Source organism: Podarcis melisellensis, assembly GCF_964234715.1.
Source record: "Podarcis melisellensis genome assembly, chromosome: 1".
Classification (NCBI taxonomy): Eukaryota; Metazoa; Chordata; class Lepidosauria; order Squamata; family Lacertidae; genus Podarcis; species Podarcis melisellensis.
This window is the reverse complement of record NC_138528.1, coordinates 3,129,929-3,150,743: the sequence shown is the minus strand read 5'-3', so window position 1 is coordinate 3,150,743 and position 20,815 is coordinate 3,129,929. Positions and strand designations below refer to the sequence as shown.

General features: G+C 45.9%; 1 protein-coding gene and 1 long non-coding RNA gene across 3 annotated transcripts in view; both read left to right on the top strand.

Annotated features, from left to right (window-relative positions):
• LOC309372929 overlaps nt 1-20,815 on the top strand; it is a 122,540-nt gene that overhangs the window by 61,479 nt on the left and 40,246 nt on the right. The window lies entirely within an intron of this gene.
• The window catches only part of NEMF (nuclear export mediator factor), a 37,714-nt gene that overhangs the window by 1,209 nt on the left and 15,690 nt on the right, over nt 1-20,815 (top strand). For both annotated transcript variants that reach the window (XM_081909835.1, XM_081909834.1), the window contains exons 2-22: nt 1,318-1,386; nt 2,239-2,341; nt 3,824-3,949; nt 4,523-4,671; nt 6,065-6,132; nt 6,722-6,805; nt 8,495-8,568; nt 9,107-9,177; nt 10,206-10,281; nt 10,715-10,777; nt 11,241-11,318; nt 11,436-11,644; nt 13,147-13,320; nt 13,944-14,007; nt 15,608-15,696; nt 15,980-16,083; nt 16,663-16,725; nt 17,127-17,239; nt 18,599-18,656; nt 18,868-18,926; nt 20,578-20,698. In XM_081909835.1, the coding sequence (XP_081765961.1) occupies nt 1,318-1,386; nt 2,239-2,341; nt 3,824-3,949; nt 4,523-4,671; nt 6,065-6,132; nt 6,722-6,805; nt 8,495-8,568; nt 9,107-9,177; nt 10,206-10,281; nt 10,715-10,777; nt 11,241-11,318; nt 11,436-11,644; nt 13,147-13,320; nt 13,944-14,007; nt 15,608-15,696; nt 15,980-16,083; nt 16,663-16,725; nt 17,127-17,239; nt 18,599-18,656; nt 18,868-18,926; nt 20,578-20,698 (2,015 nt within the window). The remainder of the gene's footprint in view (nt 1-1,317; nt 1,387-2,238; nt 2,342-3,823; nt 3,950-4,522; nt 4,672-6,064; nt 6,133-6,721; nt 6,806-8,494; nt 8,569-9,106; nt 9,178-10,205; nt 10,282-10,714; nt 10,778-11,240; nt 11,319-11,435; nt 11,645-13,146; nt 13,321-13,943; nt 14,008-15,607; nt 15,697-15,979; nt 16,084-16,662; nt 16,726-17,126; nt 17,240-18,598; nt 18,657-18,867; nt 18,927-20,577; nt 20,699-20,815) is intronic.

Sequence of the window (20,815 nt, the reverse complement as noted above, 5' to 3'; positions counted from 1 at the left end):
ACTACTGTACGGGAAACTCACAGCTTACACACATTTAACTTACACGCACTGGGCTTTATGCACTTAGCAAAAAAAGAAAAGGAAAAGGAAAGTGGGTGGGATTCACCGGGGCTACAGATCCCAGTCTTCTTTCTTTTCCCCCTTGTTCCTGATGTAAATCTTCCCTGGTGGGGAGAGGGTGTGTGCTATTTTGGGGTCTGCCTCGGGTGCCAACATATCTTGGGCTGGCCCTGTGTAGGACCAGCCACGTATTTTACAGTGGTACCTCTGGATGCGAACGGGATCTGTTCTGGAGCTCCGTTTGCATCCTGAAGTGAACGCAGCGTGCACGGGTCGCGATTTGCCATTTCTGCGCGTGCGCGTGACGTCAGTTTGAGCGTCTGCATGTGCGCGAGTGGCGAAACCCGGAAGTAACGGAGCGTCGTGGAGCGTAACCTGAAAACGCTCAACCTGAAGCACATTTAACCCGAGGTATGACTGTATTTGTCTGATTTTGAGACCCACGAATACATGTCACATTGATTCTATCTCACTACAGTCATACCTCGAGTGAAATATGCTTCAGGTTGAGCATTTTCAGGTTACGCTACGCGGTGACCCAGAATTAACGTAACCCGTTGCTTCCAGGTTTTGCCACTCGCGCATGCGCAGACACTCAAAATGACGTCACGCGCATGTGCGGAAGCACCAAAACACGACCCGCGCATGTGCAGTCGCGCAGTCGCGTGTTACGTTCTACTCAGGATGCAAATGGGGCTCTGGAACGGATCCCGTTCGCATCCAGAGGTACCACTGTAGTCCTGTTCCAAGATAGTCAGCATAGAAAACTACTCCAGATTGGACTTAGCCCAGAAAGAAGAGAAGAAGAAGAGTTTGGATTTGATATCCCGCCTTTCACTCCCTTTAAGGAGTCTCAAAGCGGCTAACATTCTCCTTTCTCTTCCTCCCCCACAACAAACACTCTGTGAGGTGAGTGGGGCTGAGAGACTTCAAAGAAGTGTGACTGGCCCAAGGTCACCCAGCAGCTGCATGTGGAGGAGCGGAGACGCGAACCCGGTTCCCCAGATTACGAGACTACCGCTCTTAACCACTACACCACACTGGCACAAGATATTTGTGCCATAATTAATTTGTTGTTCCTTTGATTTAAGAAACAGTTCTTTCACTGCCTCCTCCAGCCTTACCCACAATAAGATTGACAGTTGCTCTTTGTTAGAAAAATTATTGATTCAATGTCTGCAACAAGTCTTCTATAAATTTCCTTATACTGGTAGAAATATAAATATATATGTCTTTTCTCCTCTCTCTTTTTTTTAGCTTGTTGGGAATGAGAGTAAACAACGTTTACGATGTGGACAATAAGACATACCTTATTCGCCTTCAGAAGTAAGAACTGAAACTTCCTTGTTTTCTTTATTTCAGGAGCAGGAAGCCTTTGGCCCTCCAGATGTTGCTGGATTCCACCTCCCATCAGTCCCAGCCAGCATGGCCAGTGGTCAGGGAGCTCTAGTCCAGTAACATCTGGAGACTCACAGGTTAGTCATCCCAGCTCTCTTCAGAGTATTTCTAACTTTTGAATCTGTATGTGTGTTTTACATGTATCTCAATCTCTGATGAGATAAAATAGCCAAACAAAACTAGAACACTATGTATGAAAAGGAAGTTGGAACACGGACCCTGTTTTCTATGAATGTAGTCTTTTGAACGTAGTACATGAAATCAAGATGCATTAAAATTAATGGGACTTTTCTTCAAAGATACAGGTGTATGTTGTCCCCTCTGCTTTCTTCTGTATTCTTCATTAAATGTGAATGATTACAATCTCTCTCTCTTCTTCCTCCCCTGCATAGCATGCCCATATTATGTGTTCTCCTGGTGCTGTTGTTAAACGTAGGGAGAAGGTTCACCTGTCCTTGCTTTTCCAAGCATTTTCACACACTACTTTCACTGAGTTTCTAAACATTGTTTAGTTCATAAAATTTATATACTGCTTGATTGTTAAAAAGAGCCTTCAAGTGATTACTCGTGGGAAACCTTTTCAGTTCTGGGGATCTTTATGATTACCAACTGCATAAATTTATTATGAGCGAGTGGATGCCACCGTGCAAATTCAGTGTTTGATTTTGAAAAATTAAAAATGCAAGCTTGCACTTCCCAGAGGAGGAAGAGCATGTGTTGCGCTCACATCTAGGTCAAATCTGTGCCCGGATGCTCCCTGATGCCTTCTGTTGTCATTAGGCCGGACCTCAAGGCTACGCTTCTCCTGGAATCTGGCATAAGAATTCACACAACAGAGTTTGAGTGGCCCAAGAACATGATGCCATCTGGCTTTGCAATGAAGGTAAATGCATCTTTCTCGGCATGCTGAAGATTTCTGCGGTGGAGAGAGAAAACATGCCAAGCCGCTAATGTTGTCGTTTCATCTTTGAGGCTAGCCATACAAGCATTTTGCATTTTCACGTATGAACCTTGCAGTATGAGACTACAGGCCCAAATAACAGCAAGGCTTGTGCCTTGGTTTTCTCTTGTTGAGTGGAGAGCTCTCACCTGTCCTCCTCCTGGCAGGGGTAGGTGAATAATTCCACTCCATGCTCTAAGGCTTTGGAGTGTTTTACATAGATATGTGTGTTCATGTGGCGGAGTGAGTTCTGGAAGCATGCAGGCTAGCAAAATCTGCTGAAGACTCAGCAGCCAAACTAGTGATGGGGAGGTCTTCGGGTAGCCAAAGTCACATCTTCTCCACCCTTTGCTTCTGCCAGACCTTCCCCATAGGTTTTTCTTTTTTTTAATACAGTTATACTTCATGTTGGGACGTGGGTGGTGCTGTTGGTTTAACCACAGAGCCTAGGGCTTGCCGATCAGAAGGTTGGCGGTTCAAATCCCCGCGACGGGGTGAGCTCCAGTTGCTCGGTCCCTGCTCCTGCCAACTTAGCAGTTCGAAAGCACGTCAAAGTGCAAGTAGATAAATCGGTACTGCTCCGGCAGGAAGGTAAACGGCGTTTCCATGTGCTGCTCTGGTTTGCCAGAAGCGGCTTAGTCATGCTGGTCACATGACCCAGAAGCTGTACGCCGGTTCCCTTGGCCAATAAAGCGAGATCAGCACCGCAACCCCAGAGTCGGTCACGACTGGACCTAATGGTCAGGGATCCCTTTACCTTTACTTCATGTTACATCAGTTTCAGGTTGCGTGTTTTCGTCTTGTGTCCCGCGGCAACCCGGAAGTACCGGAATGGGTTACTTCCAGGTTTCGCCGCTCGTGCATGCACAGAAGCCCTAAATTGCACCATGCGCCTGTGCAGACGCAGCACTTTGAGTTGTGGGCTTTTCACCTTATGGACAGGCCTCTGGAACGGATCCCATCCGTAACATGAGGTACCACTGTAGACTCTCCCCAACACCATGCTTCTCCTGCTTTTATCAGGCCATTGTTCAACTACAGTGGTACCTCAGGTTACATACGCTTCAGGTTACAGACTCCGCTAACCCATAAATAGTGCTTCAGGTTAAGAACTTTGCTTCAGGATGAGAACAGAAATCGTGCTCTGGCGGCGCGGCGACAGCGGGAGGCCCCATTAGCTAAAGTGGTGCTTCAGGTTAAGAACAGTTTCAGGTTAAGAATGGACCTCCGGAACGAATTAAGTACTTAACCCAAGGTACCACTGTATTCCAATTGATCCAAAAGTTTATGAGAGACTACGATATCTGCATTTTTATTTATGGGGTGTGGGAGTCCCCAGCTACCTGGGCTTTTTGCGGGGGGAGAGCAAACGACTCTGCCTCATTGCCCCTTTGTGAGTCCTGTTTGTGCTCTCCCCGCTGACAGTGTCGCAAGCATCTGAAGACCAGAAGGCTTGTGAGTGTGACCCAGCTTGGCGTTGACAGGATAGTCGATTTCCAGTTTGGGAGCGACGAAGCCGCCTATCATCTGATTATAGAGTTGTACGACAGGGTAAGTGGAGGGTGAAAGAGCTGCGGGTCTTGGAGGCGAAAAGGCTGGTCTCTCCCCCTCGTGCCGCTGCTTTGTTACTTGGTGGGAAGGTTCTTCGTTTTTGTTTCGAATTTCCTTTACTGCCATTGCTAACAACCCAAAAGGGCAGTAGCAGGGTACTGCGTCCTACCATATGCAAAGCAGACAAGCAATAAATAAATAAATAAATAGTAATTAAAGAAATCCAAATTTACCTAGGTAGTGTGGATGGTGAATGTTGAGCATCTAAGTCCACAGAATAGGAACTAAAATTGCAACCTTGTCTTCTGACTGTTTTATTACTTTCCGCAATAAAGTGTCTCAAAGCGGATTACAAATCCGTAAAACAGCCTGACACTTGAAGTGTATCCTTTATTTTTGTGATCGTAACTTGATTTAAGCTGTTTTAAATAGAGTGTTTTAATGTTATAACCTGCCCAGGGATTTTAGGGTGAAGGGAAGTAATTAATAAAAATAATAATGCTGACACAGGGAGAGGCTCCATAAAGACTTTATAGGTTGAAACCCGCATTTTGCTTGGAAACTCTTTTGCAGGGCAACATTGTTCTTACTGACCACGAATACCTAATACTGAACATCCTGAGGTTTCGCACGGATGAAGCAGATGATGTAAAGTTTGCAGTGCGGGAACACTACCCGGTTGATAACGCCAAAGCAGCAGCGCCGTTGCCCAGTTTGGAAAGGTACCCCTGTTCTTTGTGCAGCATTTACCGTATTTTTTTTTGCTCTATAACATGCACCCGACCATAACACGCATGTAGTTTTTAGAGGAGGAAAATCCGTAGGCATGCCACCCATAGGCATTCCCTCCATAACACGCACAGACATTTCCCTTTACTTTCTAGGAGGAAAAAAGTGAGTGTTATGGTGCAAAAAATACAGTAGTTTAGGGGAGAAAGCAATATCCACACCTGCCCCATCCCTCTCCAAGAACTGAGTAGAGCTGCTTTTCGGAGACCCGCTTGCTGGGCAACATGATAGGAGGTTTTTAAAAATATGCGTTGCGCGGAAAAAGTAGATAGAAAAATGCTTTTCTCATGAAGAGAAAAAATACTTTTAATAATCAATAATTCCAAATTCATACTTCAAGCATTACAGTATATAAACCTTAGTTAAAATATTATAAAATACTTCCACCATATTCACCACACATCTCTTGGTTATCTATTTCACCTTTACATCTGTTCTTCAGTTACTTCCTTTCCTTAAATTCTTCCCTAGTCCATCTAATCTTTGTATTTTCAGTATTCTTCACAAGGTTAGTCTAAGCACGACCAAACTTTCGTGTTTGATCCCTGTTTGGGTAAATATTCATTTAAGCATTCCCATTGTTTCTGTACCATAGTTTTAGATTAATGCCTTATTATATCCGTCAATTTTGCTAACTCCAGATACTCACATAGTTACCTCTTCCCTTTTTGTTGGGATGTTATTTCCTTTCCAGTAACTGGCCACCAACGTTCTCGCTGCTGTTGTTGTGTATAGGAATATGTTAATTTTATCTTTGGGGATATGGGATTAGACAATTTCATGGAGGTGGAGAGGGCGGTCAGTGGCTACTGGCCACCATGGCTATGCTCTGTCTTCGCAGTTAGACACAATACAGTCATACCTCGTGTTGCGTCCGCTTCATGTTGCGTCTTTTCACGTTACGTCCTGCGGCAACCTGGAAGTACCGAAATGGGTTACTTCTGGGTTTCGCCGCATGCACAGAAGCGCCAAATCGCGTTGCACACCTGCGCAGATGCAGCACTTTGAGTTGTGGGCATTTCACGTTACGGACGGGCCTCTGGAATGGATCCCATCCGTAACACAAGGTCCCACTTTACTGCTTCTCAATGCGAGTTGCTGGAAACCAGAGGAGGGGAGAAGGCTCTTGTGCTCAGATCTTGTTTGCAGGTTTGCCACGGTCATCTGGCTGGTCACTGTGAGACGAGGAGGCTGGACTAGATGGGCTCTTGGCCTGATCCGGCAGACCCTTCTTATGTTCAAAATGTGCTTTCCTCTTCAATATCATTCTATAGCAATGTATTCTTTTTTGGGGGGTGACCTTCTTCCCCATCTCCCACTTAACAGGTTGACAGAAATAATAGCCAGTGCACCGAAAGGAGACCAGCTAAAGAGAGTCCTAAATCCCCACCTTCGTAAGTACCATTTACGTTAAGATTGAAATCAGCAATAAGCTATGTTCTGTTTTTCAAAGTTTGTCAGCAACTTTGAGCACTAGAGAAGAAAGCAGGATTACAAATATATCTAAGAGATCCTGTTGGAACATCAAATAACAGGTATATTTCTACCAGTAATAGCCAATTGCTTTTGAGAGCTGTAATGTTTTTGAGATGTGCAAGGTCTTTGGCGCGATACTTAAAATGACATATATTTGTTTGGAGCTGGGAAGGGACAGACTAAACAAATTGTTGATTCGGGTAAGTAGCTGTGTTGGTTTGACGCAGTCGAAATAAAAAAAATATAAAAGTTGTCCAGTAGCACCTTAGAGACCAACCAGGACAAACTTAGTTGACCTCTAAGGTGCTACTGGACATTTTAAAAAAATTATTTAAACAAATTGTTGTTGAAGATTTAGGCCTCTTTATCCCCTGTGTATAAAATGTGCCATATTCTGCCTTGTTTGAAACAAATTCCTTGCGGGGGGGGGGGATTCTTTTAAATCCATGTCTGTGGCTAATTGTTTGGTCTTATAAATGGTTCTCTCCCTTCCTCCACTTTTTATAGCTTATGGAGCCACACTTATCGAGCACTGCCTGATGGAAGCGGGAATTTCCAGTAACGCCAAAGCAGAACAGATAGAAGGGAAAGGCAAGTGGCCAGACATTTCATCGCGAAATGCGCTGCACACCCTTTTGCATGTGACTTGACAGAGTTGCATAATGCCTGGTATTTCAAGATCTTTGTGTTACGCAGTGTGGTGTATCATTTTAATTTCATCTGTTAGGCCTGGTTAATTCCCTGTTTCTTGTGAGCGGTTCCTTGACCTACGAGTGGTGTTAAGTTGATCATCTCAGCAGTTATCACCAATATGTTGCTCAAAAGGTTAAAGGTGTTTGTATAGGATATACAGTGGTGCCCCGCAAGACGAACGCCTCGCAAGACGGAAAACCCGCTAGACGAAATGGTTTTCCGTTTTGGAGGCACTTCGCAAAACGAATTTCTTTACAGGCTTGCTTCGCAAGACGAAAATGTCTTGCGAGTTCCTGCAGGTTTCCCCCCCCCTTTCCTAAGCCGCTTATCAGCTGATCCGCTGATAAGCCGCTTAACAGCTGATCGCTAAAAGCCGCTAAACCGCTAATAGCGCTAATCTGCTAAGCTGTCAATGGGCTTGCTTCGCAAGACGAAAAAACCGCTATGCGAAGAGCCTCACGGAACGGATTAATTTCGTCTTGCGAGGCACCACTGTATATTTCAGCTCTGATCATTACGGTCTGTCATTTTTGCACCTCATTCACCTCCCAACCTACACTTTCTTTCTTTGCATACCTGCCAGCTAATATTGTGTGCATGAGTTCTTGAAAGCTTAAACCATAATAAATTAGTTAGCCTATAATGCACTGGTTTTCAAACTTTTCTGGTCCACACTTTCAGAATAACAATTTGCTCGTGCCACACCAATTTTTTTTGTTGCTAAGAAATACATGGGGAAACAAAAAGAAACAACAACTAGCAACTGATTTATAACACAGAACACAATTGCTTTATAATACAATAATGGGACACCCAGAAAGTATAAAACAATGCAGCTTACATAAGAACATGAATCATTCTCAGACTATAATTAGAAATGAGCATCTTATGTATGTACCTTAAATATGTGTACAAACTCCATGAGAGGTGTGAGCTTTTGCCAGGTGACCTCATTTATAAAGAATATTTTTATACTATACTACACCGAAATGTTTAAATGTTTCCTTGATTGTCTTTGAATCTTCCACCACACTTGCTATCCTCTCCTGCCACGCCAGTCTTTGAGAACCACTGCTCTAAGGTGTCACTGTACGGGGCTAGCACAGCTGGTGCTTTGGAAATGCTTAATTCTTATTCTCCTATACCAGCCCCGGGGCTAGTCTGCAGCTCTGGGCTTGATCATATCCCCAGCATATCTAGGCAAGGCTGAAAAAATACAGTGGTACCTCAAGGCGCATAACCTCCAGGTTACAGAATCTTCGGGTTACTACCGCAGCAAACCCGGAAGTGGGTTTGCCACTCGCGCGTCTGCAGAAGAACTCTGCGGCGCTGCGTGCGTGTGCAGAAGCAATCCTCTGGTTACGAAATTTTTGGGATACAGATCCTGTTTGTAACCAGAGGTACCACTGTTATCCTGTCTGAAACCCCGGAGAGTTTGCTGACAACATTGAGCTTAGATCAGGGATGAGGTACCTGTTGCCCTCTAACTTTTCCTGGAGTGCATCAACACCAGCCACCAGCCAGCATCATCAGTGGTCAGGAAGCCACAGAATCAAAAATCTTGGATTCCATTTTTTCTCTTTTTAGATGTCGAAAAGGTACTTGCTGCACTACAGAAAGCAGAAGAGTATATGGCGATCACAGACAACTTTAACGGCAAGGTAGCTCATGGTTGAAGTGCTCTGGTTTTTGCACACCCCACGGGTTCCAGAGGAGCAGTGTTCAAACATTGCCATTGTAGATCTTCCAGGGAGGGGTGGGTTTAGTAAACATTCTCAAGCTCCCTAGCCCAGAAGTGTAGGCAGTCTGGGACCGTGATGCAAAAGGCAGACTTATTGGACCAAGGAGGAGGGAAGCCCAAAGAATCTTGTGCGAAAATAGCTGTGGTTTGACCTTTCTCATATCAAATGATGTATTCTGGAGAAGGTGTACAAATTTGGATTTTGTGGTCGTCTTGTTGTGATCCTTACTTTTTTCTCCCAATGTGTTCTGGCCTAGTGCTTACCTTCCACTTTTTGTGACCCAAGCTTCTAGTCTCTCCTATCCCCTCACCCCAGGCAGTCTTGTAGGCTCTGGTCTAACTCGCCGTTATTGATGGCTAGCTAAAAATAAAAACCATAATAATCACAATAATTCCAAGAAAAAGAAAACTGAAAAGAAATTCTGCTCAGGGTTTCTCTACTTCTCTTTTTTTGGCAGGGTTATATCATTCAGAAGAGGGAGAAAAAGCCAAGTCTGGAACCCAGCAAGCCTCCAGAAGAAATCCTCACGTGTGTATTTTGAAGGGAGCCTCCTTTTTGGCCCCTCACTTTCCTGCTGGTCATAGAATCATAGAATTGTAGAGTTGGAAAAGGGACCCTAAGGATTGTCTAGGCCAACCCCTGCAATGCAGGAATCTCAGATAACAACTATGTTTACAAAAATTTGTTAACAGAATGTATTACATATCAACAGTTTCTAAATTATGAAATCTTAATTAATGTGTACAATGCCAAAATAATAATGGCACCCGCAACTCAATATCTCAAAGCCAAATAGTCCAAACATTCGTGAAATACGTCCAGAGAACAACTCTCTCTGTGTGTACTTGTGTTGGTGCTGTCCCAACGGAACTCTGACAATGAGATACGCAGATTTTAATCTCTGTGTCGGGGGCTGCCATCGGAACAGGGGAGGGAGGCAGGGGGGCCGTTGGGATACAGAGAGCCTCCGAAGCTCCTGAGGAGCAGTTCCTCTTCCAGCAGTGGGAAAAGCCACACCTCCAGTGGAGAAGAGAGGGAAGGGGCCAGCTAAGCGAGGAAAGGGCTTAAGGATGCTGCTGAGAGTCCCAGCGCCTCACCTGGCCAGGCTGGCCAGGAGGGATGCATGCCACTTCCATCGCCCTCCTTACGCAGTGGGATGAAACGCAAGGAGGGGAGGAGGAGGCTTGGGGTGTCAAAGTTCTTATGTTGGGGGAGAAGCCAGAAGGGGCCACTCCCAGATTCTGCAAGTGACTGAGATGGACATGAACTTGGTAGATCTGCACTGTAAATAGTTTGCACACTAAAACCTGTAAAAGACAGGTCGGAGTCCTGCCTGGTTACTCACGAGCAACCACCACCAGCATTTGACACTCTGTTTCGTGAATCTTCTTATGACCGGTCCAAAAAGGAGCTATACAATGGCAATTCCATGCTCCACTAAATAATTCAGCTCCAACCTTAGAATGGCCCTCTGCTCTTTTTTGATGCAGCCTAGAATAGCATTAGCTGCTTTTGGTTTGCCGCTGCTGCTACATTATCCAATGTGTGTCTTGCAGATATGAGGAATTTCACCCTTTCTTGTTTTCACAACACACAAGATGTCCGTACGTGGAGTTTGACTCTTTCAACAAGGTACAGCCCTGTGTTTGGTATTTATTGTATTTTATAACTGGGGTGTAATTTTTTAATTGTGTCAGGTGGTACTGGGAAGCCCCAGTGGCCACTGAGTTAGAATCCTGCCAACTGTTTGTGGTTGCAACAAGATGGATCTGAATGCAGCATAGCGGTTTAAGAGCCAAGTTTACAGATTTTTGAAGCGGCGGGTGGTGGCATCTGTACTTTTGGGCATCACCAGAATGTGGAAGCTGCGACACAGAAAGTTGCTTTGCTCAAGTGAATTCTGAACTCAAACTTCGGAGTTTGAGATTGAAGGAAATCTAACTCAAGGGCCTTTTTGGATGTAATTGGTTTTGTTCTGAAATTTTATTTTTTATGAGAAATGAAAAACAACTTCCTGATACATATATATATATATATTTTAAAAAGTTTTCATCTCTTTTGGAAGGCAGTGGATGAATTTTACTCCAAGCTGGAAGGACAGAAGATAGACCTGAAGGCATTGCAGCAGGTACTGATCCTGTTAAAGAATTAGCATTTGACACAACACCTTGTGGCTTCCCTAAGGAGCCAGTTGCCAGCTGTGGATTGTCGTTCAGATGGGGAGAATTTTACTTTTGCCCCTGCAGAGAACCCTAATAGCTTCAGCATTAGAGGGGAAAGTTTTGCTGCTGTCAAACACACATGGAGCTCTCTGTGAGATAGCTTCCCTGCTTTTGCTAATACAGAGTAAGGCACAGCCTTGGCTCCTGCATCTTGTCAACTTGGGGTGATTCAGGAGATTAACTGCCTGCCAGCTGCCTCCAGACCTACCAGGTCTACTCCTTTCCCCAGTAGACCAGAGTGGCTCCTTCTAGCTACCTGCTTGCAGCCTTCCCTCCCCTCCTGCTTTGCCTTCAGCTCACGCTGCCTGAGTTGGCATGAGCATCAAATCACCACCCGTCTTTCTTTCCTCCTCCATTTTGTCCTGAAAGGAGAAACAAGCACTAAAGAAGCTGGAAAATGTTCGGAAGGACCATGAGCACCGGCTTGAAGCTCTCCATCAAGCTCAGGTAAAGGGTTGTTATCGTACCACCATGATAACTCCATAAATTGTTGGCTTCAGTCCATTTGTCATACTCCAGAGAATCTCAGCTGCTGCTTTTTTGGTCTCCTTCATTTTCCCAAAGGAAATTGACAAGGTGAAAGGGGAGCTTGTGGAAATGAACCTGGAGATAGTTGACCGAGCCATCCAGGTGGTCCGGAGTGCCTTAGCCAACCAGATTGACTGGACAGAGATTGGCGCTATCGTCAAAGAAGCCCAGGCCCAGGGGGACCCCGTGGCGAGTGCCATCAAAGAGCTGAAGCTCCAGACCAACCACATCACGATGCTCCTGAAGTAAGCGCCGGGCAGGTGGGAGAAACGTGCTGGAAAGTGGTGGTTGGGGTGTGTGTGTGTATTGAAACTCCTTTGTTAGGAGGTTCAGGGTTAGGCAGAATTGGGGGAGTGGGACTGTGAATAGCTGAAAATGGGACCTCACTGCCTGGAGGCAAACACCCTCCAAGGACCAAGTGCTGGAGCAATGGGAGTGGGGTCCCTGTTCCAGCAAAGACAGCATTGGGTTCTTATCTGCAATTTAATTGGATGAATAAGCCCCAGCCTAGGTTGGCCTGAGACCTGTAATTTGGAGAATATTGGGAGTGCTACTTGGGTACCACCGAAATCAGCAGTGCTGAGGCTTTTCCAACAAGGAGCTGCTTTTGTAAATTGGTATGTTGTTGTGTTATATTTATATCCCACCCACCTGGCTGGGCGGCTTACAGCATATATAGAAACACAGCAAAACATCAAATATTAAAAAACAGAATATCCTATACAGGCAACAAGGAAGCCAATAAATCAATAGAAATCAATAATAACAATAGTAACAATAATGAACACTTTATGTTTATACCCAAATTAAAATAAGCGCCAAACCCAACTGAACATTTAACCAACCCCAACCCGACAAAAACAAAACAGAGGAGCCGAAATTAGAACTGTTTAAAACACGGAAAAACATTTTAGCCAGTTTTCCCAACCCAAGGGTTGTCCTAGCAATGTCCCTTTGGCCTCCCAGGAGCCTATACATGCTTATACATGAGCCCAATAGGGACGTGGGTGGCGCTGTGGTCTAAACCACTGAGCCTCTTGGGCTTGCCAATCGGAAGGTTGGCAGTTCAAATCCCCACGACAGGGTGAGCTCCTGTTGCTCTGTCCCAGCTCCTGCCAACCTGGCAGTTCGAAAGCATGCCAGTGCAAGTAGATAAATAGGTACCACTTTGGCGGGAAGGTAAATGGCGTTTCCATGCACTCTGGTTTCTGTCACAGTGTCCCGTTGCGCCAGAAGCGGTTAAGTCCTGCTGGCCACATGACCCAGAAAGCTGTATGTGGACAAACGCCAGCTCCCTTGACCTGAAAGTGAGATGAGTTCCACAACCCCATAGTCACCTTTGACTGGACCATCCAGGGATCCTTTACCTTTTACCTTTACCTTTTTATACATAATTAAACCTCAGCTCTTGCCCACCCCTGCCAGTGTCGGATGACTTCCTTTCCCCTCCTTATGACTGACAGAAGCAGAATAAACCACACAGAACAGACAACAGAAAACACACATGACGTGTGTAATAACTGCTGAATTCAGCTTTCTAGGCACAGAAAACAATGCAGAATTTTACTGTATTATTAGGCCACAGATCATGTACACAATCCACAGAATGAATGGGAAATCCTGGTCAGAACTTTTCAGTTGGTCTTCCTGCAGCTACCAGTGTACATACTTTAAAAAAATAAAATAAAAAAGGGTAGACATTTTTGGTGCCGGACTTTTGCAGTGCCTGTCTTTTCTGCTTGGCTAGAAACCCTTACATGCTCTCAGAAGAGGAGGAGGAAGCTGAAGGGGAGGTGGCGGAAGAGCCGCAGAGCGGGAGGAAGCAGAAGAAGAAAGCCAAGCCACTTCCGAAGCCCCAGAAGAACAAGCCCCTGCTGGTGGACTTGGATCTCAGCTTGTCTGCTTATGCCAATGCCAAGAAGTAAGGGGTTCGAGTGTTTGGCTAGGGTTGCCCCTGAAAGCGGCCCTGGGATATAGGACCAGTTTAGTGCCCATGAATCAAGGGGTTCCTCTCGCCTCCTTAATTGCATTTCTTTCGATCCTGCCCAAGGCATCAGCTCAAGATCTGAGATCCATTACTTCAAATCTCTCTGCAGAGCACTAGGCCAGCTTTCCATTCCCACCCCCACCACGGACTTATTCCAGGGAGTCATTAAGTGTGGACGAAGTGCTATGATTAGCACTCCTTCCGAACAAATTGACAATTCGCATCTTCCAAATCATGTGGTTCTGCACAATTTATGTGGGTGTACTGTCTGCTTCTTTCCCCTCCCTGGGGGACACCAAAGGGGAGAGAGGAAGAACGGTGTGTTCTTCTCACACATCTGAGAAGAATCGCCGAGACCTAGCTGCTTATCTGTCGGGAGGAGCAGCGGGGAGGTTGACAAGGAATTTCTGCCGGTGCCTACGCTGTGGCACATTCCTCTGACTCAGGCAGACATTCCAACACGTACAAGGCATCTTGCATGGAAAGGCAAACAGACCGTAATCCTAACGGAAGAGGGGAATGGGATGGAGACATTGACACGGCTGCTTCTCTCCCAGGTATTATGATCACAAGAGGCACGCAGCCAGAAAAACCCAGAAAACGGTGGAAGCTGCAGAGAAGGTACGTTGGTGATTTCTTTGCCTTTCTTCCTTCGAGACACTTTAAAGCAGCAGCCATAAGCAACTCTTTCGAGTCTGCTTGGAGCTTTTCACAATTTCCGTGGTTCATATACCTTGACCGAAAATAAGCTCCAGTACAGTGGTATCTTGGTTTTAGAACAGCTTAGTTTCTGAACAACTTGGATTATGAACGCTGCAAACCAGAATCTTATGCAAACCAAGCGCACTTGTCAGTCACCTGAAGTCATGTTACGTCCTGCACAGAGATCTGTTATCTCTGATCTAAGTGCTAAGTACTAAGATTGAAGTCAAGGGATCTCTTCTCTTTCATCTTAGGGCTAAGTGCTAAGATCAGAGATAAGCCTCTGTTTGCTCTTTCGTAGTAAAAGCTGGCAGTGCACATTTTTGCACTCTCGTCCCACGGTGCTAAGATTGGAGGCTAGTCTGCGCCTCTTCCAAGCTTGAAATTTGAACCGCCTGATGCTGTAGGGTTGACAGATGGGTGGTGCCGCCCCCCCCCATTGAAAATAGCCAATGAAGAGGTATGGATCTGGCCCTTGAGCTGAAAAAGGTCTCTTCCTGCCTGCAAAAGGGTCTCTTCCTCCACCCCTGATGTAAAGATTTAGTGGCAAGGGAGCCGAATTCAAGAGAATAGCCTTGTTGAGTCTGGGGGCAAACCCTCCAAGTCTACTGTTGGTGAATCCAGAGTGTCTGCTTTTGATCCGGCAGCAGTTAAGAGCAAGATGGTCAAAGGCAAACATGCCGTAAGCCGACCGCAGGTATAGGCAGCACATAGGCAGGTCCAGGAACAGAATACTAGGACACTGGTCATTTTGAGCACCTGCCATTTGCATTGCCTGCACTTTGTTGTTGTTGTTGTGGTTTAGTCGTTTAGTCGTGTCCGACTCTTTGTGACCCCCTGGACCAGAGCACGCCAGGCACTCCTGTCTTCCACTGCCTCCGGCAGTTTGGTCAAACTCATGCTGGTAGCTTCGAGAACACTGTCCCACCATCTCGTCCTCTGTCATCCCCTTCTCCTTGTGCCCTCCATCTTTCCCAACATCAGGGTCTTTTCCAGGGAGTCTTCTCTTCTCATGAGGTGGCCAAAGTATTGGAGCCTCAGCTTCAGGATCTGTCCTTCCAGTGAGCACTCAGGGCTGATTTCCTTCAGAATGGAGAGGTTGGATCTTCTTGCAGTCCATGGGACTCTCAAGAGTCTCCTCCAGCACCAGAATTCAAAAGCATCCATTCTTTGGCGATCAGCCTTCTTTATGGTCCAGCTCTCACTTCCATACATCACTACTGGGAAAACCATAGCTTTAACTATACGGACCTTTGTTGGCAAGGTGATGTCTCTGCTTTGCTACACAGGTTGTAACTTAGGAGATCTCTTTAAATTTCAAATTCTAGTTGCTGAAAATCACAGGAGGGGAGAACTGCTCTTGTTCCCAAATCCTGTTTACTGTTTTCCCACAGGCAACTGTTCAGTCACCTGAGAACCAGATGCTTGACAAGGTGGGACATTGACCTTATCTAGCAGGACTTTTCTCACATGCTTAACTCTTTCCTTGCTTGCTTTGTTTATTTGTTTGCCTAAACAGGCCTTCAAATCAGCGGAAAAGAAGACCAAGCAAACACTGAAAGAAGTTCAAACGGTTTCCACTATTCAGAAGGCGAGGAAGGTGTTCTGGTGAGTGTCTGTGCACGGATATAAGCAAGTGAATTATCTGAACATCTTTTGCATGTTCCTGTCTGTGTGATATGAGTTAAGTACTTAATGCTTAAGATCCAGATGTTTTAAGCTTTGGGTTGGGAGGAACTTGCCATTCCTCTTTCGGCTAAGTGGGGTTGGCAAGGGACGGGCTTAAATGTTCCTAAGACGCGGGGCTGTCCCTTACAACATCATGAGCTGTCTTTTTTTTTGGTTATTCCAATGCCTTGCTCTGTCTTGATGGCTTGATGTAATCTGGCAGGTTTGAGAAATTCCTGTGGTTCATTAGCTCTGAAAATTACCTTGTTATAGCTGGAAGAGACCAGCAGCAAAATGAAATGATCGTCAAGAGATACCTGCGGCCAGGTGAGTCTGCCTCGCTCCTCACTCGGGGGTGCAGTCCAGATTTGGGATAGGCTAAATAAAGTTCAGGGACGCGGGTGGCGCTGTGGGTTAAACCACAGAGCCTAGGACTTGCCGGTCAGAAGGTCGGCAGTTCGAATCTACGCGAAGGGGTGAGCTCCCGTTGCTTGGTCCCTGCTCCTGCCAACCTAGCAATTTGAAAGCACACCAGTGCAAGTAGATAAATAGGTACCACTCCGGCGGGAAGGTAAACGGCGTTTCCATGCGCTGCTCTGGTTTGCCAGAAGCAGCTTAGTCATGCTGGCCACATGACCCGGAAGCTGTACGCCGGCTCCCTCGGCCAATAAAGCGAGATGAGCACCGCAACCCCAGAGTTGGCCACGACTGGACCTAATGGTCAGGGGTCCCTTTACCTTTACTAAATAAAGTTCAGCCGCGCTCTGTGTGAAGGAGTACTGTGCAAATTGCTCCTATAACATGTAGTGATGGCCACCAACTTAGTGAGCTTTAAAAAGAGGTTTAGACTAAAGGTGCACGGATATTCACCACTGGCCTCTCTCTGTCTCCCTTCCTCTGTGTAAGGCGACATCTACGTGCACGCTGACCTCCACGGAGCAACCAGTTGTGTCATAAAGAATCCAACAGGTAAATGCTTTCAGGAAAGTGAGTTTTGAGAGGGCAAAAGAACAGTCTGTCATTATTACGGTGATTGGTTTTAGGGCTTTTTTTCTACCTTAAATTTTATTGATTTTTGAAAATTCTGTGAACTGCTCAGAGGACTTTGGTGTTGATGAGGCAGTATACAAATTGTCAAAAATAAAAAGTCATTTTCCTGCTTTTTGTTCAGCAAGGAGAGGTATGTTGGCTGAAGTCTCGTGATTTTGCCTCTGCTGTGCTACAGAGCAAATCTCTTAAATAATGTGCCCAAACTGCATTGAGAAGACTACAAAGTTTATTTTTAGCAATGCTAAACTTGGAGAGCGCTGTTTTCTGTGGTGTTGGGGTTCCCTGATACTAACTTGCTTCTGGCGCTGCTTCTATTCCAGGGGAGCCCATCCCTCCACGGACGCTCACCGAGGCCGGCACGATGGCCCTGTGCTACAGCGCTGCCTGGGACGCCCGGGTCATCACTAGCGCCTGGTGGGTGTATCATCATCAGGTAATGAGGCTGGAGTAGCTGCTGTTGTTATTATTATTATGCATTGACCTTATACACCGCCCTAGGGACACGGGTGGCGCTGTGGTCTAAACCACTGAGCCTCTTGGGCTTGCCGATCAGAAGGTCGGCAGTTCGAATCCCCATAACGGGGTGAGCTCCTGTTGCTCTGTCCCAGCTCCTGCCAACCTGGCAGTTTGAAAGCACACCAGTGCAAGTAGATAAATAGGTACCACTGAGGAGGGAAGCTAAACAGCGTTTTCGTGCACTCTGGTTTCCGTCATGGTGTCCCGTTGCACCAGAAGGGTTTAGTCATGCTGGCTATATGACCCAGAAAGCTGTTTATGGACTAACACCAGCTCCCTCAGCCTGAAAGCGAGATGAGAGCCGCAACCCCATAGTCACCTTTGACTGGACTTAACCGTCCAGGGGTCCTTGATCTTTACCTACATATACTGCCCTATACCTGGAGGTCTCGGGGTGGTTCACAGAAAAACTGAGAGGGGTGTGGCTTGGCTTAACTTTGCATTTTAAACAGAATATTTTTCCAAACTTGATGAAGCATAGCCAGTGAAATTGATAACACATCAGGGGAGAAATTGGGTAGAAATGGATTCAATTTATAAGAAAGGAGACTCCCATTCAACGTCAGGAAGAATTTTCTGACCATAAGAACTGCTCAAGAGTGGAATAGACTCCATTGGAAGGTGGGAGACTCTCCTTCTTTGGAGGTTTTTAAGGAGAGGTTGCAGGGGGTTCGACTGGACCACCCTTGGTGGTCCCTTCCAACTCTACCGTTTTATAATTCTGTGATATTGGTGATGAATCACCGCAGCTGTGCTGGGAGGCACCAAGATTGTGGAAGGCTGTTTTGGAACATCTCTATGCTTCTCAACGGCCTCTTTCTGGTACTTATCATGCTTATTTTTTTATTTTATAAAAACTTATGCACTGGTTAATTGTAAAAACCCTCAAAGCAGTTAACAAAGAGAGTAAAACAATAAAATTATCAGTAAGAAACAACTCTTTCTTTAAGACATCCATAAGGTAAAACCAGCAATAAACTAAAAACAGATTAAAACATATTAATAATAATATTTTATTTATATCCTGCCCTCCCCGGCCGAAGCCGGGCTCAGGGCGGCTGACAACAGTAAAAATAACACAGGTTACATAAAATCACAATCAGTTAATTGAAATGCATTCTAAAATCAATTCAGAGTCAAAATACATATAGCAAAGTTCTACATTTTTGGATACGCTAAAATGTTTTTAGCAGGCGCCGAAAAGGGTACAGTCAAAGAGCATGCCTGATGTCAAAAATCAGTGTGTGATTAACATCTCTGGATAAATTCCACGCAGGTGTCTAAAACGGCCCCCACTGGAGAATACCTGACAACTGGAAGCTTCATGGTCAGAGGTAAGACCCACCAGGTGAGACACAGAGAGGGTTCCTGGAATCCTGGGCAGCCCCAGGTCCAGCTGGGGGTGGAAGGGGAAGAGTTTTGTCTGTTCCCTTTGGGCATCTTCACATCAAGATACCCAAACGGCTGAACTTTGCAGAATTCCTCCCCTCTTGCAGGACGAAACAGTGGAACGTTCACAAAACCCTTTCGTTTCCTCCTATACAGGGAAAAAGAATTTTCTCCCTCCTTCCTATCTGATGATGGGCTTCAGCTTCTTATTTAAGGTACAGTGCCTTCAGTTTCTGGTCTCCAATTATTTGGAGGTCCTTCTTAAAAAAAACTAATCCTGCGTTGATTCTTCTGTATCAACTGCAGTGATGGGAAATCCTGATTTGCCTAGATTTTTGGGGGGAGGGGGGTTGCATCTATTTATATTTATTAATTAAATTTCTATACTCTCCTTCCCCTGAGGATCACATGGTGGGTTACATTATAAAAACACAAAAATACACAACACAGTAACAAGCAAAACAATACCCCGGTCCCACACACAGTTTAAAAGAGCATCGATTTTGGCTATTCGCCATTTGGCTAATTAAACAGTTGCTGTGTTCTCCTCCCACTCTCGGAGGCAGTAAGTGCCTTTGAATGCCAGATGCTGGGAATTTCAGGTGGCAAGGAGAGCTGCTGTTTTCCTCTTGCCCTGTTTGTGGTCCTCCCTTCGGGGCACCCGATGTCAGGCTTCAGGGAACCGGCTCCCCCCCCCTCCCCCCGTGGCTGTAGATAAGCAGAACAAAGGAAAGGGAGTCTTCTTACCAGTTGGAAACTTTAATAATCGCAGCGGGAGAACAAAGAACCCATCTCCTAGGAATGGCGGTGCTCCCAATTAAGGATTCCACCCCCCTATGTCCTTATTAATCCATGTCACTTCTACGTCTTGTATTTTTAAAACAATCTTTATTGCATTTTTAAAAAAATTACAGAGAAAGCATGAATTAAACATTACATCCAATTGTTCAAAAATAAAAAGGAAAAATATGAAAAGGAAAAAACCCGATAAATAATAAAAAATGAAAAAAAATTAATCAAGTACACAAAATTGTTCAAAGGATACCAACAGTAATTTGAATAATCTATATGCCAGGTTCTCAGAAAGAAATTACATTGTAAAGTGACTGTAACGAAAGAAAGAAAAGAAGGATTACACTTCTACGTCTTGTAATCTGAGCCTGTCCCCTCTGTGCTTTCTGTTCTGCCACTTTCTCAGCTCTCCTTGACCTTGGGGAAAGCGGATGGATGCTTTCCGGAGACAGTGAATCTGTTAACCCTCTCTCTCCCAGTGTTTCTTCTCCTAGATGTTTCCCCTCCAGTATTTCCCAGCTTCTGCCTTCTGAACTATGTCCCTCTGCAAACCACTGTTCGAAATCTATATTGTCCTCCTGCTCCTGGGAAGATTCAAGAGCAGGGAGAGGGGGGTGCTCCCACCATTCCTCCTCAGTGCAGCCCTCCTCAGCACGGTCCCTAACACCTGGTTGGCCAGGGTGAGAGCAGATTGCTGGATTAGTTGGGCCGTTTGGAGAGCCAGTGTGGTGTAGTGGTTAAGAGCGGTGGACTCGTAATCTGGGGAACCGGGTTCGCTTCCCTGCTCCTCCACATGCAGCTGCTGGGTGACCTTGGGCCAGTCACACTTCTCTGAAGTCTCTCAGCCCCACTCACCTCACAGAGTGTTTGTTGTGGGGGAAGAAGGGAAAGGAGAATGTTAGCCGCTTTGAGACTCCTGGAGGGGAGTGAAAAAGCGGGATATCAAATCCAAACTCTTCTTCTTCTTCTTTTTGTGTGAGTGGCTTCTGCCCGTGCAGCCCGCCTGCTTCAGCTTTGATGGGTGCCTGGGAGGGCTCCCTGCGTCCTGTGGTCACACGGCCTTCTCTCCCCCAGGTGGACGAATCCTGCGTGTGGCGACACAAAGGGGAGCGGAAGGTCAAAGTGCAAGACGAGGACATGGAGACGGTGACCAGCAGCACCAGTGAACTGGCAGCGGAAGAGATGGAGCCCTTAGGTAGGAGGGCAAAGGGGGTGATCGGGGGCTCCACATACTGCCAGGGAGAGATTGGGGTGGCCCTGGGATATGGGACAAAGTCCGTTGACACAGTGAACTTCATAGAAAATATTCATT